General features: G+C 38.3%; 1 protein-coding gene across 4 annotated transcripts in view; it reads right to left on the reverse strand.

Annotated features, from left to right (window-relative positions):
* Positions 1-2319: 2319 nt before the first annotated feature.
* The window catches only part of LOC307167412 (protein NLRC3-like), a 66297-nt gene continuing 41063 nt past the window's right edge, over positions 2320-27553 (reverse strand). For all 4 annotated transcript variants that reach the window (XM_079886490.1, XM_079886492.1, XM_079886493.1 and 1 more), the window contains 5 exons: positions 13319-13492; positions 12355-12528; positions 6925-7098; positions 6240-6413; positions 2320-5684 (listed from right to left, as the gene is read on the reverse strand). In XM_079886490.1, the coding sequence (XP_079742616.1) occupies positions 5675-5684; positions 6240-6413; positions 6925-7098; positions 12355-12528; positions 13319-13492 (706 nt within the window). In that variant the 3' untranslated portion in view covers positions 2320-5674. The remainder of the gene's footprint in view (positions 5685-6239; positions 6414-6924; positions 7099-12354; positions 12529-13318; positions 13493-27553) is intronic.

Here is a 27553-nt window from a genome sequence, read left to right on the forward strand (position 1 = left end):
CTGATTTTTTGCTCACATGTGACACAGATCCGATGTGTTCTAGACTATGATAGTGTAAACAGGAAAAAAACGCATGCATTCGGATATATCGAGATCGGTTTCAGGCCTCATTCATATGTGGAAATAAATCGGATATGTGCCAATCCGACTGTCATGTAAACAGGCAGATCGGATTTTCTGAGGCATTAGGCAACGTCTCCGCGGTTTAATGACGAGAGAAACCCCGACGCGCATCTGCAAAGGGACGGATGACCCGACAAAACGTCGTGTCGTCGTAGGAGAGGAATGTGGCCAAACGTTGACACAACAAAATTTCGGACCCACTGCTCCTCGTTAAAGCCAATATTTAAAGCCAGTATGCTCCCACCAGTCCTGAGATCTCTCTCACACAATAACTGAAGCATATGCGCAATGGTGGCACTTTTCGTCCTCCTTCGCCTCAAATTTGAAATGCTCCCACACTCCACTCCGTTTTGACCGCCTCATGTTTGGTTTCTTTTTTGCCGCCTCAGGTTTGTGTCGGGTCTCTCGCCGCCCGCGAGAATCTCGTATCATGTTCGCAATGTTCAATTAGCCGACAATTAATTTAATTTAATCGATAATCGATTAACTGTTTACATCCCTATTAGGAACCATTTATTTCTGTATAAAAAAGTTATTTAAACTATATATCAAGCTATTAGAAAACTGTAAAATGTAAATTGGAGTATTTTTGTTTCCTGGTCCAAGTGTTTGTTGCTATTTTATTTGTATTGGTTGTGGCAATTTAATTGTTTTTCTTGTTTTCTTGTTAAACAGCATCTCTACCTCAATCTCCTGTGAGGAGGATGCTTGGACTACTTGGTGAACTGGCTGAAAACTACAGTGATGCCAGGACTACAATGGCCAATCAGCTTGAAAAGATGCAGCACAACCCAACACAACTGGTCCTGGCATTTTACTGTTTTGGTAAAGGGATGCTAAGACGTTAAGACTAGCTGCTAGACGACCAGGTCCCATTATTGGCTGCCAGCCAACAGCAGTGGCCCGGAGATCAACCAAGACTGGTTCAAGATGGCATTTGACAGCTGGACGCCCCAGAAAAAGTACTTCTGGTGTAGAACATGACTACAGTAGACATTCAGGAAAAGGGTTGTCAGGGTAAGCCACAAATTGTCAGAATGAATTACTCACATCAAGCTTAAAATGGCACACAAAGTTTGTGTTGTGTTGTGTGTGTGTTGGAGGGAGGGAGGGAGGGAGGTAATTACAGGTACATGGTTATTAACAGTGTTTCAAAATGTTAATTAGAAGATAAGTTAAAAGGATAATTTATTATTTATCAATTCTGTGCAATGAATTCTTGTTAACAGTAGCAACTGCACATAAAAACTCCTTTTTTTTAATTTTTTTATTATTTTTTTATACAGTTTAAGGTTACAGGGACAGTGCACATTAATAAACATTTATGTAAATGTGCCAGTTTAGCCAACTTGGCTAATTTTCAACTTTCATGCATCCTTTCAAAGTTTACTTTTTTTTTTTTAAATTGTGAATTGTATGTAATGTTGCCTTTTATGTACCCATAAAAGGCAAACATGTGTAATAAAAACAACAATATATATATATATATATATATATATATATATATATATATATATATATATATATTTGTTTCAGCCTTGTGTGGCTAATCAGATTAAGACTAGGCGATTTCCTAGGCAGATACTGACTTGGGACTATATTGGGGCGAAGCACTGCTACTTGGGTGCAGAGATATTAACCCACCTGGAATCCCCCAACTGTCCTCTACATACCAGTGTGACCTGCACTGAGTATACAGTATACTAAAAAATATAGCTAGCCCTCAGTCATTTCATTTTACAGTTAACGATAACTTTTTTTTTTCAGTTTGGTTGTTCACGCTAAACAGGTTGAACTCAACATGAGGTTATACTAGAGGAGGCAATTTGAACCATAGTCTATACAGCTTCTCAGCATCTATCTCGAATAAAGACACAGATTCACGTAAGGAAGAGTGATAAAAGACAACTTACATGTGCACTTTGCTCTACCTGTGCTTTGAAAATGGATGGGATGGCCGTATCCTTCAGACGTAGTACCGTCTTTCTGCGTCCATATAGCATTTTTTCAAAGTAGTCCTCCGGTGCAAAATGCTCTTCGCAAACACGATACTGTTTAATTTTGTAGAGGTGTTGAATACAGATATCCAGAGCTGCTAGCCATTGATTTTTCATTTACACATTCGATGGAATTCTGTGAAACATTACATTCGTAATGTAATTCGTAATATATCCTTAGCTTGTTCTCACAACCTTTTACTATTCATGTAATTACCATGTTTGCTGTAGCTGTAACTTCTCAAACTAAACACAATCCAAAAGCGAAGATACTCGGTGCAGGTCATGCTGGTATGTTGAGGAATGTTGGGGGATTCCAGGAAGCGTGTGATATCTCTGCGCCCAAGTAGCAGTGCTTAGCCTGTGCTTCGCCCCAATATAGTCCCAAGTCAGTATCTGCCTAGGAAATCGCCTAGTGTTAATCGGCATTGCTATTTGTACTCGTTTTGAATACGCAGGCCACAAGAAGTAATTGGGTTTTTTATTTTATTTTATTTTTATCACTTTTACTCATGACATGCTAGCTGGCATCAAAGGATTCCATGCATTATGCTAAGCTAAGCTAGCTGCCAAATTAAAACAATGCATGCACTGAGACAAAAAGGCATTTGCCCACCTATCTAAATGTAGGAAAGACGGTGAATAAGCCCTATTTAAAGGAGTCATAACCTAGTATTACCTTGGATACCTACTGCTGTATTATAGTCTTTCAGGCCCTTCTAAAAAAGAAAAGTGGAAAAAAAATAAACACAGAGCTCCTCAGACCCTTATTTCTGAAGGCATTATTGTCTCGCGAGATCTGATGCGATATTTTGGCTGTCGTGGACGGTCATTTTAATAATGCAAATGAGGGGCGCGTTGATTGGTTGCAGGAAGGAGGGGGGTTGACACCCATAGACTGTAAAGTTGACACCGCAGGTAACGCTTTAGCATATCATTCCAAAATGACATCATGGCGCAAGTTGTGAATGAACCCGACCTGGCCGCGACCGGCTTCCCGGCCAGTGTATAAGCGTTAGGCAATCAATATACAACAATACCCGAATTCATGATGATCTCAGTCATTTGTTTTTTGCAAAGTAACGTTAGCAGCCATTCCCCATGTTTACCTCGAAGCTAATACTCCCGCCAGTGTTGTGCCTGAACGCGTTCATTGAATGATAGTTCATGAACTCATTCATATTTTGGGCGAACGTGAACTGAACGTACCGCATTACTGCCTGATGAACGTTACTGTGAACTCGTTCATTCTGGTGTCTGTGAACGCCACGCTCTCTCAGTTTAACTTCGTTCAGTAGGATGCCAGATTTCTATAAAGCCTTCCAGGCGAAAACCCACCTAAAACCCACCGTAAACCGGCCTTAATATGTAGCGGAAAAACACCCAATCTGGCAACACCAGCCACCAGTGTCTATTGACTCTCTTGTTCGATCTCGTTCATCAAAATGAACAAATCTTTTTTCGAGTCATTTCGTTCATTTAAGGGGCTTTAAATGTTACTATTAACTGGCAAATTCCCCGAACACATCCACCTACGCAATCTTGATCATATTCTGAATTGATCAGAGGGTGGTGTGGCGCAGTGGATAAGACACATGCCTTTGGTGTGAGAGACCCGGGTTCGAATCCACTGTGAGACACCAATGTGTCCCTGAGCAAGACACTTAACCCCTAGTTGCTCCAGAGGCGTGCGACCTCTGACATATATAGCAATTGTAAGTCGCTTTGGATAAAAGCGTCAGCTAAATGAATAAATGTAAATGTAAATGAATTAAGAAATCATTATAATGCAGTCAAAAATCGTTTACAGGGAACATAAATAATTACTTCACCTCGAGTCTTTCGTTTATTTGTCTAGTGACAGACGCAATAGCATACAATAGCCGCATTAGCAGTTAGCTGCTGTTTGTTACACACAGTAGAGCAATAAAAACAGTCTTACCATTTCAATTGCAGGCAAGTCTCTGATTGTTGGAATGGCGCTTTTCCCGAGCTTCGATGCCAACTTCGCCTGATATTGCCCCAAATTTGTGAAGGATTCCGGCGTACAATGTTTAGCACAGCACAGACACCTAACGATAAGCCAGTGGGAAGGGTTGAAGGAACCGCGTCATTAAAAATGAATTTAATCCACTGGTCCCTGATAGCTAGGTCCGTTCTTGGTAGAGAAAACACATTTACATGTTGATTCTGGCAGTCAACAACAGAGCAACTCACTTGTGCACTACGTTTCTGCATCTTTCTCGACTGAACTGAATATGAGGGGGAGAGGGGCAGGGCTTCCTGCAGCATAGGTCTGCGGTGTCCATATATGGTATATCCTGCCCCGTCTTGACGTCAAGACGGGGCAGAAATCAAAATCTCGTTTTTTAGTGCGCGTGCACGTGGGCTATTTTACAAACCCTGAGGTAAACAAACGCTTCACTTTTAAATATCGGCTTCCCGGCCAGTGTATAATCATTATGCAATCATAACATACATTGATTCTCGTGGAAAAGTGAAAATTGCAGGTTATGACTCCTTTAAAAAAAACCCGGTGGAGTGTTCCTTTAAGCTCTTTTTTGGTGTGTGTGTGCGTGTGTGTGCACGCTCGCATTTAAAATCATATTTATTTTGGACACTCATTAACAGCAACTGCACAGGGAAAAAAATGCACCTCTTTTTATTTACATAGTTTTATGAAATGTTTTTCTTATGGACCCTTTTTAATTTATATATATAAGTTGTATATTCTGTGTAACTTTTAATTTTGTATACACACTTTTGCATCCCTTTTGTATTTTTGGTTTCAGCAATGTGAGGCCAATCAGCACTTTGATAGAGTTGACCAATGAAATCAAGCCATAGACGCGAGTCATCGCTGCGGGGTGTGGTTTTTGCGTAAGGGTCGTGGTTTGCGCTTAACTGGTTTGGGGTTTGGGGAATCTTTCGTCTGGGACACCTCAAAATCTTCAGTGTATACCGGCATTAGATAGAATAAATCTTTTTGTGGGAGACTTTGAGCTTTGCCGATCTTATACAGTACATGCACAAACAGCTACATAACACACTAAAGAAAAAGGAAACAATGAAAACGCATCATATGACCCCTTTAATACATTAATAAATGTAATGCAACTATTATTAAAAACATGATGTATAAACTCAAGCTTCCATTGTGTTCTAAAAGCTTGAACTGTTTTTTCTTTTTCTCATTATTATGTAAAATGAATATTTCATTAGTCACTGTCTCGCTCTGCTGGTACAACACAAACACAAAGATATTCAGGCTCTTTATTTACTCTGTAACAAAACTCAAAGCTTAATGGGGTACGGTGCGTTTATACAAATAAAATGGTTAATCTATGAATGAGAAACTGTATTTTGCTGCCGTGAAATTAAAGGTGTTTCACTGCCGCCTCATCAGGTCTGTCAGAGGATCGTTGGAATCTAAATGAAGTCTTAATTTATAAGAGTTTAGTCACTGTATCTTCAGTCTCTGTTGATTCTGTTGACTGTTAGTCTCTGTAGTGGATCCTTATTCACCATCAGATGATCATAAGAAGATCAGACTGTCATCTAATACTAAAATAAAACAGTCACATATGCAGTATGAGATATTACATCTTTTCATAAGAAAACTAACCAGATAATCTATATCAATTCATTCTCAAACATGATAATATAGCTTCTATCTGATGCAGTCACTTTACAAAATCAAAAGCACATGAAAGGTCACTTTCACACAATGGACAGCTGATACAGAACCAGCAGAAATGATCATTACACTACAAATTTAATATCAGTTAATAACAACCCAAATCTCCGATTATCACACACTTAGAGACAGTTAAAGGGGGAAAGCTGAAATAGTCTGACACAACACTATGAGCAGAATTAAACTCATATTAAACACAGTTTAAAGTTCAGAGACCTAGAGAAACTAAAGCTGAATTTAAGACTCATTATCTGATGATCTCAGACAAAATACTTACACACACACACACACACATACACACACACACACACACACAGTGTTACTGAACCTGGTACAATTTCCTTTTATCTCTAGTGAGTAAAACAGCCATTTCAACTTTAAATGAAAATATTATGATGAAAATCATTAAAAACTATTCTTACTCTAGTCTCTCCAGTTTATAATGTGGATCATCCTTCAGGTCATTCAGCAGCTTCACTCCTGAGTCTCCTAGGTTATTCCCAAACAGATTCATTACTCTCAGGTGTGAGGGGTTTGATCTCAGAGCTGAAGCCAGAGCAGCACAACCTTCATCTGTGAAACCACAATCCTTCAACCTGTAGAGAACAATGACACACATTAAGCCTATATCCAAAGATAAACATAACACTTAAAAAATAAATAACATAATAATGTCAATATGAAATATATAAAATACTTATTAGTTCAAGTTGTTCAATTACATCAGTTAGGATTACGTGATTGAATATACAGTTTGTACAGTATAAAAATCATTATTTCTATGGAGAGTCCCCATAAAACCTGAAAATCCAACATGTGTGTGTGTGTGTGTGTGAGAGAGAGACAGTGTGTGTGTGTGTGTGTGTTTAATGTATTTGTAAACATTTTAAGGAAACTGTGTGTGTTAGGATTGGGAGAAAATTAAAAAATAAAAATACTCAAAAATAGACACAGAAACAGCAGTTGTAAGCGGCTTGAGTGAAGTTTGGATGTGCTTCATATAGAGAGCTATATTGCACTTTCTCTTTACGTTTGTTCTGTTTTTTCAAACACCGAACTTCAAACTCATAGACGCCACTTTGTTCTTTATGGTAGAGACGATCTTACCACAGTATCTCCAGTTTACAGTGAGGATTCTCTAGTACAGCAGAAACCAGCTTCACTCCTGAGTCTCCTAGTTTATTCCCAGACAGATCCAGTTGTCTCAGGTGTGAGGGGTTTGATCTCAGAGCTGAAGCCAGAGCAGCACAACCTTCATCTGTGACACCACAATACCTCAACCTGTAGAGAACAATGACACACATTAAGCCTATATCCAGAGATAAACATGACACTTAAAAAAATAAAAATAACATAATGCTGTCAATATGAAATGTATACAAATACTCATTAGTTCATGTTGTTAAAATACATCAGTTAGGATTAGGGGATTGAATATACAGTTTGTACAGTATAAAAATCATTATTTCTATGGAAAGTCCCAATAAAACATGTGTAGGATTTTAGGGCGAACCAAACACAAATGAATCTTCCAGTTGATTTGTTCAAACATACTTCCACACAGAACTCAACACTCCAGACCGCAAATCACCAATCCAGAACCATAAAATCCAGGCTCCAGCCAGTCTACGCCAACCAACGAAAACCCCCAGTAAGAACTTTATAGCCATGCAAGCTTCAAAGAGATGAGTCCAACTAAAGGAAGAATGTTGTTCTTGTATATTTGTCTCAACGCAATTGACACCATCTTCTTGACGAGAAGCTTGGGATCGGGGGAACCTGACTGCCCTACCGGAACGTTCACAGCTGGCTACACGATGGACGCGTGGGAGAGGTGGCGGGTCGTGTGTCTGGCGGCTCTTTCCGTGGAGGATATTGAAGATATCTACCTAATCGGAACCATGATAACAGGTCTTCTGCTGATTGGATTAGGCATTGCCCTGGTTTATCGAGGAATTAAGAAGACGGTGACAGCTGTCCAAAACCCCACAAGGCTGCCCGTCATGATTGAAGCAGTGGGCAGAGCTGTCAGCACTCAGACTGTGACTATGAATCACAATATGGATAACATCTTGGAGAAGCTTACAGCTTTGCAAAGGCAAATGGATCGTTTCAGAGACCCAAATGGACCAGGAGCTGTGTAAATTGGAATGCAGCTACTCGTCCCAAGACCAAACAATCCCTATCTTATCTGCTTTCGGCCCCCCTCTACCAGCACTGGCCTTGGCCGAGGCTGCTGCTGGAATAACAACTCCCCCGGAAGGTTCCTTCCCCCACTCCCCACTGACACCTGCTGATTGCTGACTCTGTCTGGGACCTGATCAAGGTTGACTCCATGGCAACTGCTGTGTATCGCTATGACATCCTGCGGACTGAAGCACCTAGATTAGGATGCCAGGCGTAGCGACTCTCCAGGCCTACACATACACGAACTCTTACAAATATACAGATATGCAATCACCCTCACCCACCCCCCATCCCTCGCCTTCGACGCTTTGTACCCCCAGTCTGACAGGCGGGTCTGACCAGCGCCGAGAATGGCTGCAGGACCGGATGGCTGCTTGCCTGTGCTGGGTTACCTCCATTCCCCACTCCCCTCCCCTGTTGCAAGTCTTGTGTGTTCATGTTGTAGAGTGTACTGATTATGTGCTAATGTTGCTGAGGTGGTTTTTTACTGTTCCCCAACTGTACTCCTTACAGGAGCATAGTCTGGGGGTTGCCTTTTTTTCTCCTCACCTCTCCTCATGTCATGCTGTATTTTTCTCCTCAAACGAATTTCCCCATTGTTGGATAAATAAAGGTTTCTTCTTGTCAACATTAGTTTGGAAAAGACTGATGTTCAGAGATGGCACAGCTCGGGCCTGACCAAGATAACGACAGAGGTTGCTTGATCCCATGACAGATCTACAAAACAGATCTTCTTCTTTAGGACCTCTGAACGACCCCAGGGTTGAAATCTCATGAGACCACAGAGACTGAGACTTTACATATAAAAATGCATAAAATCATCACAAAACAATTCTTGACGGACTTATAATCAAACATCGTTCAACTACATAATTATATATTGTGTCTACAACCTATATGTGTCTATTATGCTTAGATCACGTCACGTAATTGTTATAACTATTAGATGTTTGAATGAAAGTGTGTCTTGTTTCCTATCAGTGCGATCGTATGTTCACAATTATGAAGATGGCTTGATTGAAATCTGTGTAAAATGTTTTGTATTCTTATAATAGGAATGATGTCTAAACTGTGGCCTCTGTACTCTCTCTGCTAGAGCTGGAGAGTAAAGAGATCACAGATAACGCATGATTTACAACGAGAAGTGAAGAAAATGCCACCTCTCAAATAAAGACAGTGCCTAATTGGTCAGAACTCATCCATGAGGCTGGACAAACATTTGAGTTTAAAACCTTAGGACCCGAACAAAGCTGTAGAGTAGATTCACCAACGATCATGGAGAAGCCATGACGGAGTAACCAGACAGACGAGTAACCATGTAGACGAGCAGACGAAATAACCCAAATCAAGATCAGAAGAACATGGGTTAAACAGCTTCATTCAAGCCATCTAACTACTCTCGTCTCAATTTTCTTTCTCTTACTTAGAACCGAGACTCTCAACGGAAAAGAAAAGAAAACTAAGTTAAGTTTTGCTGCAAAGTTTTGGTTAAACGATTCGACTGCAAAGCCCACTTCCAACTTCAAACATTTTCCAAGCATCCGCCTAGAGTGTGCCAAGAAAACATCCCCCACACCATTACATCACCACCACCAGCCTGCACAGTGGTAACAAGGCATGATGGATCCATGTTCTCATTCTGTTTACGCCAAATTCTGACTCTACCATCTGATTGACTCAACAGAAATCGAGACTCATCAGACCAGGCAACATTTTTACAGTCTTCAACTGTCCAATTTTGGTGAGCTCGTGCAAATTGTAGCCCCTTTTTCCTATTTGTAGTGGAGATGAGTGGTACCCGGTGGGGTCTTCTGCTGTTGTAGCCCATCCGCCTCAAGGTTGTGCATGTTGTGGCTTCACAAATGCTTTGCTGCATACTTTGGTTGTAACGAGTGGTTATTTCAGTCAAAGTTGCTCTTCTATCAGCTTGAATCAGTCTGCCCATTCTCCTCTGACCTCTAGCATCAACAAGGCATTTTCGCCCACAGGACTGCCGCATACTGGATGTTTTTCCCTTTTCACGCCATTCTTTGTAAACCCTAGAAATGGTTGTGCACACTGAGCAGATTGTGAAATACTCAGACGGGCCCGTCTGGAACCAACAACCATGCCACGCTCCAAATTGCTTAAATCACCTTTCTTTCCCATTCTGAAATTCAGTTTGGAGTTCAGGAGATTGTCTTGAGCAGGACCACACCCCTAAATGCATTGAAGCAACTGCCATGTGATTGGTTGATTAGATAATTGCATTAATGAGAAATTTAACAGGTGTTCCTAATAATCCTTTAGGTGAGTGTAGAAACTTTGGATTTCATCATCTCACTCTTAAAACTCATTCTTTCCTCACTCTCTTTCTTTCTGCAACTCGTACGAATGTGTGTGTGCGTGTGTTTGTGTTAGATATTAGTTTTATGTGTTAGAATAATCAATAAAGTCTTGTTTGTATTTTAAAGAAAAGTGTTACTTGTGTTATGTGCCTACGAATTTAATGTCTTAATCTGCTGATCTATGTTACCTTGCTAATAAATAGTGTTTTCACTAGTTTGGATATTTATATCCGCTGTAGAGCTGATAGTTACGGCCAGATCAAATGAACGCTGGACGAGTCATTTGCTCAGCTGTAATAAGTGGTTCTTTCGAATTCCCTATAAATTAATTAATAATTCCCTTTGAGCTAAATTGACCTGTCCGACCCTTACACATGGAAACCTTACGTGTGTGTGTTAGGGCTGGGAGAAAAAAAAATCTATTCACCGAACTATTGCAATTTTTTTGTTTACGATTTTAAATTTTTTTTTTTATTATTCCAGAATCGATATTGATTCAAGTTAAATTGCTTTATTTTTGTCCTTGCTTATAGACGAGGTTGAGAGAAGTTAGCCACTCTTGTTCCAACAGAGGATGAAATGTGTCGTTATCTATGAGTGTCGTAATATCCATTTCAAGTGGACGCGTGGAAGCGACGTGAGACTGAATGCACTGTAAAGCCCTCGCATATACTGAGAGAGATAAGACAGTAGAGCTGCACGATTCATCTTTAAAATACTGTGTATCTCCATTCAAACACCCACACAATCTTCTTCATATTCATCTGTCTATTAAACCTTTGACAAAATCATATCGCAACATTCAAATCTGTGTTGGCGCTGCCGCTGACCCAGAGAGTTGTCATGAAACAGCTTCACAAAAGGTATTTTAAACCTCATAATAGTATCATTATTTCTGTGATACAATAGTTCAAATTATCATAGACGTACTGGGATAAAAGTTTAAAGTTCAAATATAAACACTGATGTCTACAGTAGCGATCACAATAGAGTAAATCAGCTTTTGATAGAAACTTGGTGCTTAAACTAACGGATTTATCAATTACATTGTTTCGCCACTAGGTGGCGACAAGTGACTGTTAAAAAATGTATTTGTTATTGAATTATTTATTCAAGAGAATGTAGTACTGTAGGATGCTTCTGAAATAAAACTCAGAAAGATGTGATGAATTGTTTTTGTAAATATGACTCATCTTAAACAATGTACACTCTGTATAAGTGTATGATTTAACTTTTCCCCATAGTCTAGTGTTAAAAACAAATCACAATACATTCCAATATCGAATCGCAATATTGTAGAATTGCAATTCATTTTGAGGCAATGCTCACGCATTTGCAAGGGTCTGTTTGCACAAGAATTACAAGGCAAGTTGATCTACACCAAACATTTGTGCTTTAAAAACCCTCTTCACTGTATCCTGCATCTGTTGTCTGGTTTGTAGTTCGTCCGGTTTATTTAACTGTTGGTTTTTCTTTCTTTTGTGGGATAATCAGGGCCGCATTAAGACTATAAGGGGCCCCTGGACTTTACCTCTTGAGGGGCCCTTCATCCACCAGAACTATTACCTACATTCACTCAATCTTCATAATCCCAAAGTGCAAGTTATCAGCTTTTTATTTTGCAGGAATAAATACCATTAACAAAACAGCCAAACCTATAGGTCTGTCATATAAATAATATATAGGTCTATACAAATATCTCTGCATGAACTACATATTGGCACATAGTGTGAACAGTGGCGGAGTGGGGTGAAACAGAAATCTCTTTATTTCAACATAAAAAGGAGTTTGACTATATACTGGACTGTTTTAGTGCCTACAACACAGCCAAATACAGTTAATTTGTCATTGTTATTGAGAAAGTAGTGAATTAGATAATTCAATACTGAGGGAATTTGAATTTTTTTTTGTAATATTCCTCACCTCCAGATGGGGCTTACGCCAAAGGATATATTGTATGAACTATCTACTGTACATATTAATCCTTATTCACTCCGAGTCTTTATGGTAGAGATGATCTTACCACAGTTCCTCCAGTTTACAGTGAGGATTCTCCAGTACAGCAGAGAACAGCTTCACTCCTGAGTCTCTTAGATTATTCACAGACAGACTCAGTTTTCTCAGGTGTGAGGGGTTTGATCTCAGAGCTGAAGCAAGAGCAGCACAACCTTCATCTGTTACACCACAATCACACAACCTGTAGAACAAAGACACACATTAAGCCTATATCCAAAGATAAACATAACACTTAAAAAATAAATAACATAATAATGTCAATAGGAAATATATAAAATACTAATTAGTTCAAGTTGTTAAATTACATCAGTTAGGATTAGGGGATTGAATATATAGTTTGTGCAGTATAAAAATCATTTATATGGAACGTCCCCATAAAACCTGAAAACCCAACATGTGTGTGTGTGTGTGTGTGTGTGAGAGAGAGAGAGACAGTGTGTGTGTGTGTGTGTGTGTGTGTGTTTAATGTATTTGTAAACATTTTAAGGAAACTGTGTGTGTTAGGACTGGGAGAAAATCAAAAAATAGAAGTACTCAAAAATAGAAATAGAAACAGCAGTTGTAAGCGGCTTGAATGAAGTTGGGATATGCTTCATATATAGAGCTATATTGCACTTTCTGTTTCCGTTTGTCTTGTCTTTTCAAACACCGAACTTCAAACTCATCGACGCCACTTTGGTCATTCTTGAAGTAAACTTTTGCCTGTTTGGTTTAGATGTAGCGTTTTTGGAGCGCTGTCTTGAACTGAAAGTGACATAGTTCTTTTGGGAGATAATAATATATGAAGATGTAAATGTTCCTCTTCAGGGAGACTCCTCACCGCTGCCTTCTACCGCCGGCAGGATCTGACGGTTCAAGCAGGAATCTGTCGCTGAACCACCGGATGGGGATTACGCCAAAGATATAATGTATACACTATCTACATATTAATCCTTATTCACTCTGAGTCTTTATGGTAGAGATGATCTTACCACAGTATCTCCAGTTTACAGTGAGGATTCTTCAGTCCAGCAGAAAACAGCTTCACTCCTGAGTCTCCTAGTTTATTCTCAGACAGATCCAGTTCTCTCAGGTGTGAGGGGTTTGATCTCAGAGCTAAAGCCAGAGCAGCACAACCTTCATCTGTGACACCACAATCCCTCAACCTGTAGAGAACAATGACACACTCTTCACTCTCAGATCAGACACATAAATCAAATCAACAGACTTAATCTAAAAAAAGCACAAATCACCATGTTTGATGTAAGTGAGATTCACCATGTTATAATAATAATAATAATACATTTTATTTATAGGCGCCTTACATGACACTCAACGGCACCTTACAAACACAATAAAACAATCAACAATAATCAAATACTCATTATTAAAACCTTGGATACCAGTATTAAAATGTAAAAAATTCACAAAAAAGCCTGCCGGAAAAGATGGGTCTTAAGGCGAGATTTAAAAACATGAAGACTTTCACTGTTTCGCACATCCTGTGGTAGCAGGTTCCATAAATAAGGAGCTGCATGACTAAAAGCTCGGGACTCCATAGAAGTAGTGCGAGTTCTAGGGAGAACAAGTGTGAGTGTAGAAGATGATCTTAAAGTCCGAGAGGGAGTATAAATATGAAGAAGGTCTAATAAGTATGAAGGGGCAAGGTTATTGAGTGCTTTGTAAGTAAGAAGAAGAATTTTAAAATTAGTACGATATTTTACCGGGAGCCAGTGCAAGTGTTGTAGTACGGGAGTAATGTGTTCAGCTAGGGGAGTTCTGCTGATGATCCGGGCATGATCTGTACTAGTTGGAGTTTGTTGAGTACCTTTGAAGGCAATCCAAAAAAAAGACTGTTGCAAAAATCAATACGGGGCGTAACTAGAGCATGGACTAGAATTGCCGTGTTCTTTACTGAGAGAGCCGGACGAAGTCGATTGATATTGCGTATATGAAAATAAGCAGAGCGAATGACACTGTTTATATGTGCTTCAAATGAGAGAGTACTGTCCAAAATGACCCCCAGACTTTATTATGTTATATTTATATTATATTATTATTATTATTATATTGTTATGTGTGTGTGTTTGTTTGTGTGAGAGCTTATATAAAAATGTATATAAATGATTTATATCACATTAAATAATGTATAAAGATGATCACAGAAAAAAGATGGCTGTGATGGTCATTAACCCCCTGAGGTCGGCAATCACGCCGGCGTGATCTGCTCGCTTTTTTTTTAACAGTGTAAAAGAGACTCATAAATACTCTGTTGACTTTGATTTTCCATAGGAGTTTCATACATCAATCGATCCTGTTAAGTGTGGATTTTTTTGTGTATACTCACAATAAAAACAAAGTGTTGTGCTTTTTGCCAAATAAAGGAAAATATACACGAAGCGAGTTCTGCCTTCTCTCTGTCAGTTAAGTCCATTCTGAAACGCATCCGAAAATGAACCATAACTCAGCGAATACTCAGTCAAACAGTCACATAGGCACACAGGCATGAAGCTTGAATTCTCTTCTTTTAAATGAAGTAATCTTTATAAAAACAAATATTCTCAGTTTATGCAATCTGTATGAAAAGAGAGAGATGTCAGTCATTCTCATCTCAGCTCATTATTTTTAATTTGACCCCGCCCACGGAGAGCACGCGCTATCCAAACGTAAATGACTGAGGCAATCCTGCAAACGCCCCCAATATCAGCTCGAGAAAACACATCAAGCTTATTCAGATCATTGTACTTGTTTACACCGTCTCGCGGCGCTGTGAGGAATAATACTATCATAATAATAATAATAATGGAAAATGTACCTCAGAAGTGCTGGTATTTCAAGGACAACGGATGCCGCTGAGCTGAGGAATACTGTAGTAAGTTTTTTTTTCATTCTCAAGTGAATCGCGTTTCTGTGTGTGAAGTAATGTTTCGCTTTTAGCAAACTGTATTGCTATACTGAGTAAAAATCGACAAATATGTTGAAATAAAATGTATTTGCATAAGCAACGTATTAAACTGCAGATTAACATTTATATTTCTTATAATAAAAAAAGAAAGACCTATGTTACAGACATATGAAAGACAACATTTCGTTGATTAGTTTTGGATAGATTATACATTTTTACTGTAAAATATCTGCCACCTCAAATAAGCTTTTGTTTGCCAATTTTTGCTCATATGTTAAATATAGTATGTTTTGTCAAAAATAAAGTAATCAAATAATATGTTATAGTGTTTATTCCAATGTAGCCTAGGCCAGTGGTTCCCAAACCTGTCCTGCCGGCACCCCAACACTGCACGTTTTCTTTGTCTCCCTAATCAAACACACCTGATTCAACTCATCAGCTCATTATCACATGGGTTAATGAGCTGATGAGTTGAATCAGGTGTGTTTGATTAGGGAGACAAAGAAAATGTGCAGTGTTGGGGTGCCGGCAGGACAGGTTTGGGAACCACTGGCCTAGGCTATATTCAAGTAATGAATCCTTAACTTTGAAATATGTATGATAAAATGTATACTTTAGTTTTTACAAAGAAAGATCACACTTGAATTGTTGTTGTAATTGTAACCTTTTTAATAAAAAAAAAATATTTACAAGGTAGATGTAAACAAACTATTAAAAGGTAAATATAAGCCTTTTCTTTAAATAATTTTTATTGTGTTTTATTAGTGACAAATTTGGGGAGAGGATAAATATTCCAAAACTGAAAATACAAAATGAGAGTTAACTGCACAATTACTAGACATGTTTTCCTTGGATATTATAGGCCAATTTGCAAGCACAATTTGTGGAAAAAATGGATGCTTCCAACTGTTGCTCTTGCATTCTTTCTTGTGGCTCAGTGACACACCTGAATGAATGGCTCATTAAGTATGCGGGCCCCGTTGTCTCCTCAGGTGCGAACCACTAAATATGCATGATGGTGTTGGATCGTTGACGCCCACTCGCATATTGCCTTTCCAAACAGAAAGTGTTTTGCAAAATTTAAATCAATGTATTGTGTTATGTGAATGATTAGGAAGGATGATTTTCACATCATTTTGAAGAAAAAACTAGAAACTGTTGAAGGCGACAACATCCATTAGTCAAAAGTCTTATTGACACATATTTAGTATGTGTTTTGTGGCCTTATTTCAGGAACTTTAGTTTTTAGTTTTTTCAATAACCATGCATAAACATTATTCTCTCAAAAATACAAACATGTACATTCTTGTTGCTCACATATTATGGTAGCCCTGTTTGTGCTAAATAGTGTAATTACACCTTTGCCATTAATATGTTTATAAGCAACTGAAAAAAGCACAAATGTCAGGGCATGTCAGAACATCTCAAGGACCCCAAAAACACCTTAGACCAGTGATCTCAAACTCAATTCCTGGAGGGCCACGGCTCTGCACAGTTTTGCTCCAACCCTAATCAAACACACCTGATCCAGCTGATCAAGGTCTTCAGGATTACTAGAAACTTCCTTGCAGGTGTGAGTTGGAGCTGGTTGGAGATAAACTGTGCAGAGCTGTGGCCCTCCAGGAATTGAGTTTGAGACCACTGCCTTAGACCCCAGAGGGTTAAGGATGAATTCATCTTGTTCTTCGTGTACTAAAGTCCTGACTGTGCTGAGATTGTATTTAAAGTAAAGAGTGTTAAATAATATTACACGGATGTGATATTAAAATTAATGAATGGTAATCACGTCGACTCCCAATTGTTTTAATGAATGTAATTAGGACTGTCACGATTCCTCAATAAAATTCAAGTACTCAATTTAAAAAAAAAAAATCTTTGATTGCAATTTATGTTGAGTAACCGGCAAAATACCAGTGACTCATTCCACGGACGAGAATCCATGAACCGCATTATTAGACCGTTTTCTAAGGCTGCACGATATAGTAAAAACATTTAAAAACAAAACAATACCATAGTGCTACTGTGAATTCACAAAGGCTGCGATTCAATTAAATAAATGCAGTATTTGCCCTGCGGGTTTAATATTTCTCAGAGCTGCTATATTTCTTATCATCTCAGAGAAGCTCTGTTCACAGTAAATGCTGCTCCACATGAACTGTTATAATTTACATGAGTGGAGCATCTCAAACTCCATCTCTGCATGTGCTGTGAGTTTAGGTTGCTTATAACGGTCATCTGGGAACACAATACATGCCATTTCCTCAGATTTGTAAGGTCAATCATTTATAAACCTATGCCAACACAGGAGAAAACGCCAATATCTTTCGAAATATGCAAACTGTTAATCACGGTTTCTCTTTTTATTAAACAATTATTTCAATAGGTCAGAGAGAGAAAGATCACTGAAAAAAGTGTATATGCTTCAACATTACTCTAAAGAACTTTGTTATATTTGATCTGACTCTTTGATCTGAGTTTATACATTTCTGTCTTGTCCTTTGTCTAACTTATAATAGTTTACTTAACTGGAAGTAAAATGAAGTTTCAAGTTTACTTTATTTATAAAGCACATTTAAAACAACTTTGGTTGACCAAAGTGTTGTACAAGATATATCTAGATCCATCCCAAAAAAATCACAAGACTTCACTAAAATTACTTTCACAAGACATTAAATGCACAAGAGTACAAATAGGTTTTTAAAAGACTTCTAAACTCAGACACTGTGGATGCTGTTTTGATGTGTAATGGCAGTTTGTTCCATAACCTGCCTGGGGCCAGCTATCGCAAAGGCTCTGTCACCCTTGCATTTCAATCTGGATCTGGGTACTCGTAACAGATAATTGGTCTGTGATCTGAGCAATCTGACTGGTTTGTCTTCCATAACCAACTCAGTAAGGTATTGAGGAGCGAGATTGTTTAATGCTTTATACACAAACAACAAGACTTTAAATTCAATACGATACTGAACAGGTAGCCAGTGCAGTGAACGTAGTGTAGGCATGATGTGATCCCATTTGCGAATGCCTGTAAGCAGACGGGCAGCTGCATTTTGGATCAATTGAAGCCGATGGATAGATGAAGCAGGTAGCCCTTGATATAGCGAACTACAGTAATCAAGCCATGATGAAATAAAAGCATGAATTACAATCTCAAATCTGTTCCTGCTTAGGAATGGTTTAACTTTCGCTAGTCTCCAGAGGTGGTAAAAACTGGAACTGACAACTGGAAAATTAAGTTTTGTTGGTGTAATTTAAACTTATTGCTTCAAACCAAATGATGATTTTTCCCTCAGTGCAAACCACGTGACCACTCACATCATCAAGGCTTGATTTGAGAATCTGCTGATCGACGGTCATCTTGTTTTGTTTGTACATTGTTACTACATAAAATGTATATTTAGATGATATTAAAGTCGGCATTAACAGATTAATGCATGTGTTTTGTTGAGTATTTGTTTTATTCTTAAAGGCTGATCAGAGACTTCAGAGCTTTACCGCTTAATTTCATACGATGAATGCTCTGCTTTCGGGCAAACTGCTTAAAGTTATTGAAACTTTAGAGTGATTAAGAAGCACGGATTAATGAACAATAAGGAACGGGACGTGCTTGATGATTTAAAAGCACATTAGAACTCAAATCGGCACTCACACAATGGCTTCTTGTGCCGCCTTTCAGTGTGTCCCGTTTCGTGGCGTTTGAATTGTCAAATACACAAAATTACGTAAAAAACACCCATCTTGAATAGTATTCACAAACACAGTCGGTTATGTCTTAAGCGAACATATGAGAAAATCAGACGTGTATCAGAATTAGATCCATGCATTCTGTCTTAAAGTGACGGCAGTAAAATAAACCTGCTGTCGTCTGTCATTAATGTTAATCAAACAACAGAGAGAAAATCTCTCACTGCTCTTGACTAAATAACTTTTTTTTAGCTTTAAAAAGAGTCAGTGTATGTTTTATTCATGAAGTAAATTGATTTATTTTTGCATTGGTTGCTGTTACGTCCCTGTGTTGCGTGAGTATGTTTTCTTTGTTTCTTTCCCCGCTTCTCTTGTTTACTTTCACTTCTTAGGTACCCGTGATTGGTCCAGTTGTCTGTCAATCATCATCAGCGCTGACGTCACCCATCATATCTGTCGCCAATGGGAAAAGACCACCTCAGATAAAAGAGAACGCAAGACGTCACGGGCGTTGAAGATCTTTGTTTTCTTTATTTATTTTCTTATTTAGAGTTAGAGGTAATCTAAAAGTTAGACTTCATTTGGTTTTGTTACTTTATTTTCTTTGGCGCCGCCCACGTCCCCTCTTCCTCCTTGTGGTATTGACCATCTTACAGAAATACTGTATATATCCACTGTATATATTATTTATATTCTTTACGTGTTTGTCTTGCTTCACTCTTGCCTATATAACCTTTATGTACAGAATAAAGGTATTGGCTTTTTGCACAGTTACCTGGATTGGTGGTTCTTTGTACAGCACATAGATTATATATGTTTCTCTTTAATATGAATTTTAATATATGAATCTCGGAGGTCGTAACAGTTCCATTTTACAGATTGTTTGTCTATGGTTTTATTTTATTTATTTATTTATTTATTTTTCATGCCAGTTGCTAATGGCTCTCATTGTCTTTTTAAGGAAACAGATTTTTTTGAATGACTTTTCACAACAGTTTGGAAATGTTGTAATCGAGTCACATGACAATGGTAAGTGCTTACGATTTTGTATATTAAGATATTAAGTATTTCTTATGGCCAGTTAGATAGGTATATGCTGTACTTCATAGATTTATGTATTATAAGTCTGAGTTGTTTTTATCTGCATCATCATATTACAGACAACTGCTGGTGTAATTATACAGTTGTGGAGACGAAGGATGATTCCAAAGCAATACATGCATATACACTACCAGTCAAAAGTTTTGGATAGGTAATTTTTTTAACGTTTTTAAAAGAAGTCTCTTCTGGTCACTGCATTTATTTGATAAAAAACAAAAACAAAAAAACAGTAATATTTTTCGATGTGAATATATAGTAAAGTGTAATTTATTCCTGTGATCAAAGCTGAATTTTTTAGATCAAAGTATTCAGAAACCACTCTAATATGATGATTGGATGCTCATTTATAATTATTATTAATGTTGAAAACAGTTATTTACATTTGTATTTCAGGATTCTTTGATGAATAGAAAGTTCAAAAGAACAGCATTTATCTGAAATAGAAAGCTTTTGTAACATTAAATACTACCATTCAAACGTTTGGGGTCAGTAAGAATTTTTATTTTATTTTTTGGGGGAAAGAAACAAAATACATAAATACTTTTATTTGTATTGGATTATAATGTTACAAAAGATTATATTTTAAATAAATGCTGTTCTTTTGAACTTTCTATTCATCAAAGAATCCTAAAAAATTGTACACAACTGTTTTCAACATTGATAATAATCATAATGAATGTTTTTTGAGCATCAAATCATCATATTAGAATGATTTCTGAAGGATTATGTGACACTGAAGACTGGAGTTGTAACGGGGCGAACAAGACTTGAGGCGTGCGGATCCATGTGCAAGCTTTTATTTATAAACATGGTAAACAGGCAAGGGTCAGACAATGGTAAACAGGTATGGTACGGGCAAGACACAAGAGAGTTCCTAGGGCAAGCGTGGGTCTACGCTTGAACAATATCCAACAGGGCAAGGCAGAGAGAAAATCCAGGTACACAAGCAATGATCCAAACGAGGGGCAAACAGAGTCCAAAGGGCAAGGCAAAGGGTTAATCCAGGAAACACAGGCAGATATCAAAATACGAGAAAACAGGCAAGGCAAGACTTAACACAACTGAGAGGACTCCATAGAGTAGCTATCGCTAGGATATGCGCTATACAATACTCGGCGCTCACAGAGAGAAAGTCCCAGGCTTATAAAGTGTGTGTGATTGGGTGATAGTGATTGTGAGATAGTTCTCAGCTGTGAGTGTGATTAGTGTAATCAGCTGTGTGTGTCGTCCGTGCAATGGATGATGGGAAATGCAGTCCAGTGTGCTGTGTGGTGTGAGAGTCAACATGGAGAAGCGACCTCTGGTGGCTATCGGGCGGAAGGCCACAGACCGAATTCGTGACAGGAGTAATGATGCTGAACATTCAGCTTTGATCAGAGGAATAAATTACATTTTAAAATATATTAAAACAGAAAACAGTTATTTTAAATTGTCATAATATTTAAAAACATTACTTTTTTGTATTTTTAATCAAATAAATGCAGCCTTGGTGAGCAGAAGATACTTATTTTAAAAACATTAAAAATCTAAAAAAATAAAAATCTGATGCTGGAGCACAAGATGGAAGGATCTGCAACCAAGCTGATGCTCCTTCATGAGCAGGAGATGCTGATGCAGGTCAGTTTAATATCTCTATCAGGACAGTTTAATATCACTATCAGTTTAATATCATATCATATCTATCTATCTGTCTATCTATCTATCTACCTATCTATATCAATATGATTTGGTTGCGGACAGCACTGAGCACAATGATTGACGAACCAAATGCAGTTTATTGAGAGCACAATCCAAAGTCACAGTCCATTAAAACAGGCAGAAGGTCAGAGCTCAGAAAATCAGTCCAAACAACCAAACAAATCAAGTAAGTAAGCGTATAACCTCAACTTTCGGTTCCACAAACAGAGGTAACTTTCAGGGTATGTCAGTAGCCATAGCAGCTCCGGAGCAGGTTTTGTTCCAGGGTTAGTTTACTTCAGAGGTGTTCAGCGCATGTGTGCCCTATTGATGAGGCTCCAGTGGGCCTGAGAGTTATATCTATATAAAGCGCTGTTAAAACAAGGTAATGTTCATTTTTATTATAATATATTAGGGGTGTAAATCGTTCATCACGATACGATATGATATCGATTCTCTCTGCCAGCAGTACGATATTTGCTGATACCTCAAAAAAATTATGCGATATGATTTGATTCGATTCAGGGCTATATCGATTGATTTATCGATATTTAGATATTATGTGGTTTATATTATATTAAGTTTACACAACCAGTTATTAACTCCAAATGCAACCAAAATGTATAACATTAACTTTTTATTAAACTCTATGAAAATTGTAATTGTAATATCAATCAAACTGCAGCTGGGTTCTTTTTTTTAATTTTTTTTAGCAAAAGCAGATAACTCCACATTTCATGTTTCAGAGTTAAACAAAACCAAGTAATTGCTATGATATATAAAACACTCGGTTAATCTTTGTAACGTTAATCTCCTCAGCTGACATAGACGCCTGAAAACTTTGTTGTTGTGATTAACGTACACGCAATACAGGGAGCTTTTCCCTCACCACTAACATGCTACTTTAGCAAGGTTGCGTGAAAAAGTTTCAGCTTTTAGATATCACGGGTTCATCAAGTTATTATCCATCCTCGATCACTTTAAGTCAGCTTTGACGAAACTTCTCTCAGCTAGCGCGTCTTTTCGAAGTGATTAGCAGCCTTGTCACCGGACCTGAATATTGCGTGCTGATTCGCTAAAACGAACTTATCGGGATGTGTTCACAAACACCAAGGGTGCTTGTCTGTTTCTGCTGTAAAACATCAACTCGCGATGCCTTGACAGTGGACAATACTGGCTTTTGTGACAAAACGTGTTTAGGGTTCAGTCAATCTTGTCAGGCATCTATTTCAGATGAGGAGATTAAAGTTACAAAGACACACTTGCAGATGGGATCCCATTGCTGAGTAAACGAAAATGCGCACTTTGGCAGAAATGTGTAGACAGTGTGACAGAAATATTTTATGTAATGGGTATTTTCAACATTAAATGTACAGAGAAATGCAGACTAAATATGCTCAGGTCAAAAGCCATATATAGTTAACCAAAAAGTGCTAAACAAAGTAGAACTAAAAGTCATATGATTAGCTTAGATCATTACAAACCAATCACCAGAACAAATCACAGTGAAGAAGACTTGAGTGACATTGATTTTTACTCAATTGTATGATATAAATATACATGTATCTTTCTATTCAGGAGACTCACTTGGTTGTTATGGCCAGTGATCTCCTGGCCGTGAATAAAACTTAATTTCTACAAAGAGCAACTCGTGTCAGGTATATGCTGTGCAGCTGAGAGACAGATTCTACGCTCAAAAGACAACAAAAAAACATCTATGTGTGATTGAGGTAGTAATAGAAGTACTAAAGATCCTATGCTCAAAAGAACAACGCAGAGACAGTGATAGTGTTGGAAGACTATAGAGCCGACCTCGGGGTGAGGCTGTAATACTCTGAGTTAGTATTAATGATCCTGTGTCGGATCAGCGTACACCTGAGAAGGACGGTGAGAGTGTATAGATGCTAAAGACCTGTGTGCTCATGTGTGATTGAGGTAGTGATAGTAGCTTCTTGACGGGACACCGTCACCTTACTTCAGGGAAGTATTGTATTGTATTGTGAGTATTCAGGTAATTCAGGGAATTACCTTGAAATACTGTGGTTATTATTTTTAACAACTGCAAGTTTGAAAGGGCGTGTCTGCTGTGAAACTTTAGTGTAAACACCCACTGCTGTGATTGGCTGACATGCTTGCATATGAAAAATCTGGCATTACATGTGGAACTCTCTCGAAAACTTTTACTATTACAGCTATTATACGCTTTTACTATTACAGCTATCGGGATAAACGAATCGTTAGAATTTTTTAAGTATTTAGATCTATTCCCATAACATAAAAGGTTGCAGTGATGAGCACTGAGCAGACGACAGCCTGTTGATCGCGTGAATGAAGATCTTATCATTGCAACGCAGTTTCTGCACTCTCACTAATGATTTCACCAATGCAAACATGAGGTAAGTACAGTAAGAGCTTCGTTGTGCAGTGTATCATTGATTTCATAACGAGTGTGAGTGTGAAGTGTCCAGATAAACTCGTGCTGTGTGAATGACAGCTTGGGCGATTGGAGAGGGATTGTTCTTTGATCGCTTTCTGCATATATATTAATGACAGTTTAATGGTGCGTTCAAGTCCTCCTGGGAAGTTCGTACGTACGAGGTGGGAAGTCTTGCTTATAACAGCATGTGCGTTCAAGTCACTTTCGTCGGAGCAAAGTGGCGGAGTACTTTCTCTTAATTAATTACACAAAAATACAGTAATGTTCTTAAACTCTTGTTCTAGAAAATGAAGAACAAAGAAATGTGCATCAGATGTACTTTGTATTTTTATGTTTTTAATTAATTTATGAAGCCACTGCCAACACATCATTACATGTTGCATTGTTATATTATAATACTATCTGTGTTGGCGATTAGCTAACTGAGCTGTTAATAGAAAAGCCTGACAATATCACGGCTAAATACCTTTACGTATTGTGTATTCCGCCATGTTAATCACTGACACGCCCCCAACTCGTAAAGATCGGAGCTTAGAGAAAATCCCGAGCTCCCCACTGGTATTTACGACATTGTGGTGGCGTTCAAGTGTGTTCAACTCGTAAATACGATCTATACGAGATGACTTGAACGCACCATTAGTAAGATTATTTTCATCCTACTAAGATAAACGACGTGAAGTTGAGCGTTTAGTCACTGGCTTGATTTACTGAAGCATAAACAGTATTATTGAACGACTTTGAGAGAAAGATTATCTGTCTGAACTTGAACAATTACACATCAGACATTCACATAACCCACTGGTTCTTCAGAGGCTCGGATGAAGGAACTACAAAAATACTTTTGTGTTCATTTGTACATCCAAACACTGAGCAACTGCCATTCTTCGCTCGTTTGCAAGCCATAATGTCTCTCGAGGAAAAAACAATATTGCGCTCGCGCAGCACATTTTTTCATGGGCGGCCAAATTCTTTTTGCGGGCAAAGAAGAGAAAGGGGAGGTAACCTTTCCCCTTATAACGACATAAGGGGAAGATTTCTAGATTTGCCCGTCTGAGCTTTCATTTTCTCAAAAATACCCAGGGCTTGGTTTACACCCATCAAAACGTCTAGCCACTGGGGGACCATAGGCAGGCTAAGGTCATATTAAGCTCATATTAAGGTTAAAAAAACCTCATAAAGTGAAATTTTCATGCAATGGGACCTTTAAACAAAAAGGTTTTAAAATTATTGCAAAACCACCAAATAGGTGGCTATATGCACTATGTAAATCAGCATTTAACAAAAGAAGAAAGAAGTATGGCGTGCTTTTTCTCAATGTCTGTATCCATGGTGACTCGTGGATTTGTCGCTCTGTTGAGAAGGTCTGGTGTGTTAACCATGAACACACTCTGAGTCGGATGAACTTACTCTCGGACTCGTTTTTGTAACCAGCATACCTCGAGTAAGCAAGGTTTGGTTTAATCAACCAAGAGTTCAGGATATGTTTGACGGTAAGATAAGCTTGCTTTCTGGAATACACCCCCGGACACAGGCAGATATCAAAACCAGGAATAGCAGAAAACAAGGAAAATGCTCAGTAATGCCGTGGAACGCTAGACAAGACTTTGCGATGAGACAAACAACTGAACTGGGTAAATAGGCAGAGAGACTTATGTGTGAACATTATGTAATTAACATATAACATTATAACATAATGAATGTGTTAGTGTGAATAAGGGATCATGAGGTGATGGGAAACAGCTGCACATGATTACACAGATGACAGACAAAGTATTGTGGGAAACTGAGTCCATGATGTGTGTAGAGTGAGCGGTAAGAGTGTCCTCTGCTGGCGTACAAGCGTACTCGCAACTGTGACAATATGAGGTTAGTTTCTTTAATATATTACAAAGTGCATAAGTGAAAATTATGCTAAAGATATTGATATCAGACATTTATGTGTTGTATGTTGTACTACAGCTAATCACTATTCTTTTTCTCAAAATCTATTAACCATGGTGTGAAAAACAGACAATATGGAGAAGGTGTGTGATGAGCTCGAGCTCTACAGCCCTGCTTGGCAGAAAAAGGATCTTGTAAAAACCCACACAAGGTGAACAACTGTAATTCGTGCGAGTTGATGAATTGAAGAGTCTGAATTGAAACGACATTTTATAAACACTCACTTCCAGCCAATGGTCGTACACGGGTTAATGATATCGTCGTGAAGCGACACAAGTGCATTCTGAAGCTCACATGAGAAGTGATGCGGAAGCACAGATGAGCGGCATTCGTGCGAGTTTCACAATTCGCTTATATCACGCTTCAAAACGTGCGGATGTTTAAGTCAAACATGAACTCATGAATGTGTGTATGTTGGCGGAAGCAAAGGTTTATATAGTAAAAAGTTTTAAATATTTGTATTTCTTACACCTACTGTTTCACTTCAGAAGCATTGATTCATCAGCTGGGGTTTATGGATGTTGTTCAATTATTTCTTGAGGTTTCTGCTACCTAAACTGTATAAAATTAATTAGTGAGTGATTAAGGATAAAAGCTAGCCTGGCTAACGTCAGACCTCTTTCTCATTGAGACGTGGTCTGGGAACCACATGTTCATTTTCTCGTATTTGAGGCGTGGTTTACGAATGCCCAGAGCCGTTTATTGGGCGCTACGAATGTCTATCAAATGCGCCTGTACGTAGCTCATAGCCAATCGTTTCAATTATACCAGATGACATATGTAGAGCGATAGAAATTCGACGAGGAAGAAGACGATGGCTGAAGAAGACTAAACTACTTAGAACACTATCTAAGGCTGCATCGAAAGGTAACTTCACGTCTGCTGCCATGTTGGATCCATAAGATATAAACAAACGGCTTCGGTGTGTCACATAGACGTCGTCATCGTCTTGCTGCTCCCTCCCCGTTCTGTGATTGGTCCCCTCGCTGAGGCGAAAATCTGGTCCATGGTATCCAGGCTGCCTAGCAGCGTGAATAAAATCGCGCTGCGCTCAAGGCAGCATGGGGAAACCCAGGCTAGATAAAAGCATAATTAGGGTTGCTAGTATGGGTAAATATGCTAAATAAATTAGTGAGTGATTTAGGATAAAAAGCATTACATGTCTGAAAAGGTCATGTCTGTAGCAAAGACAGAATTAAAAGACAGGATGTCTGTCTTTGCCACAGACATGACCTGTTCAGACATGTTATGCTTTTATCCTAAATCACTCACTAATTTATTTTATACAGTTTAGGCAGCAGAAACCTCAACAAATAATTCTGATATTTTAATAATATTTTTCGTTCATTGGACACTTAAAAGTACAATTTGTATTATATTTTTTTCAGGGATAAAAAAAAAAAAAAATCCCCCGGTTCACTCAGAGCAGAATCAGTCGACTATTTTAACGTTTCTGTTCCTGCGTTTCTTCTGTATTATTAA

This window comes from Squalius cephalus, assembly GCF_949319135.1.
Source record: "Squalius cephalus genome assembly, chromosome: 11".
Lineage (NCBI taxonomy): Eukaryota > Metazoa > Chordata > Actinopteri > Cypriniformes > Leuciscidae > Squalius > Squalius cephalus.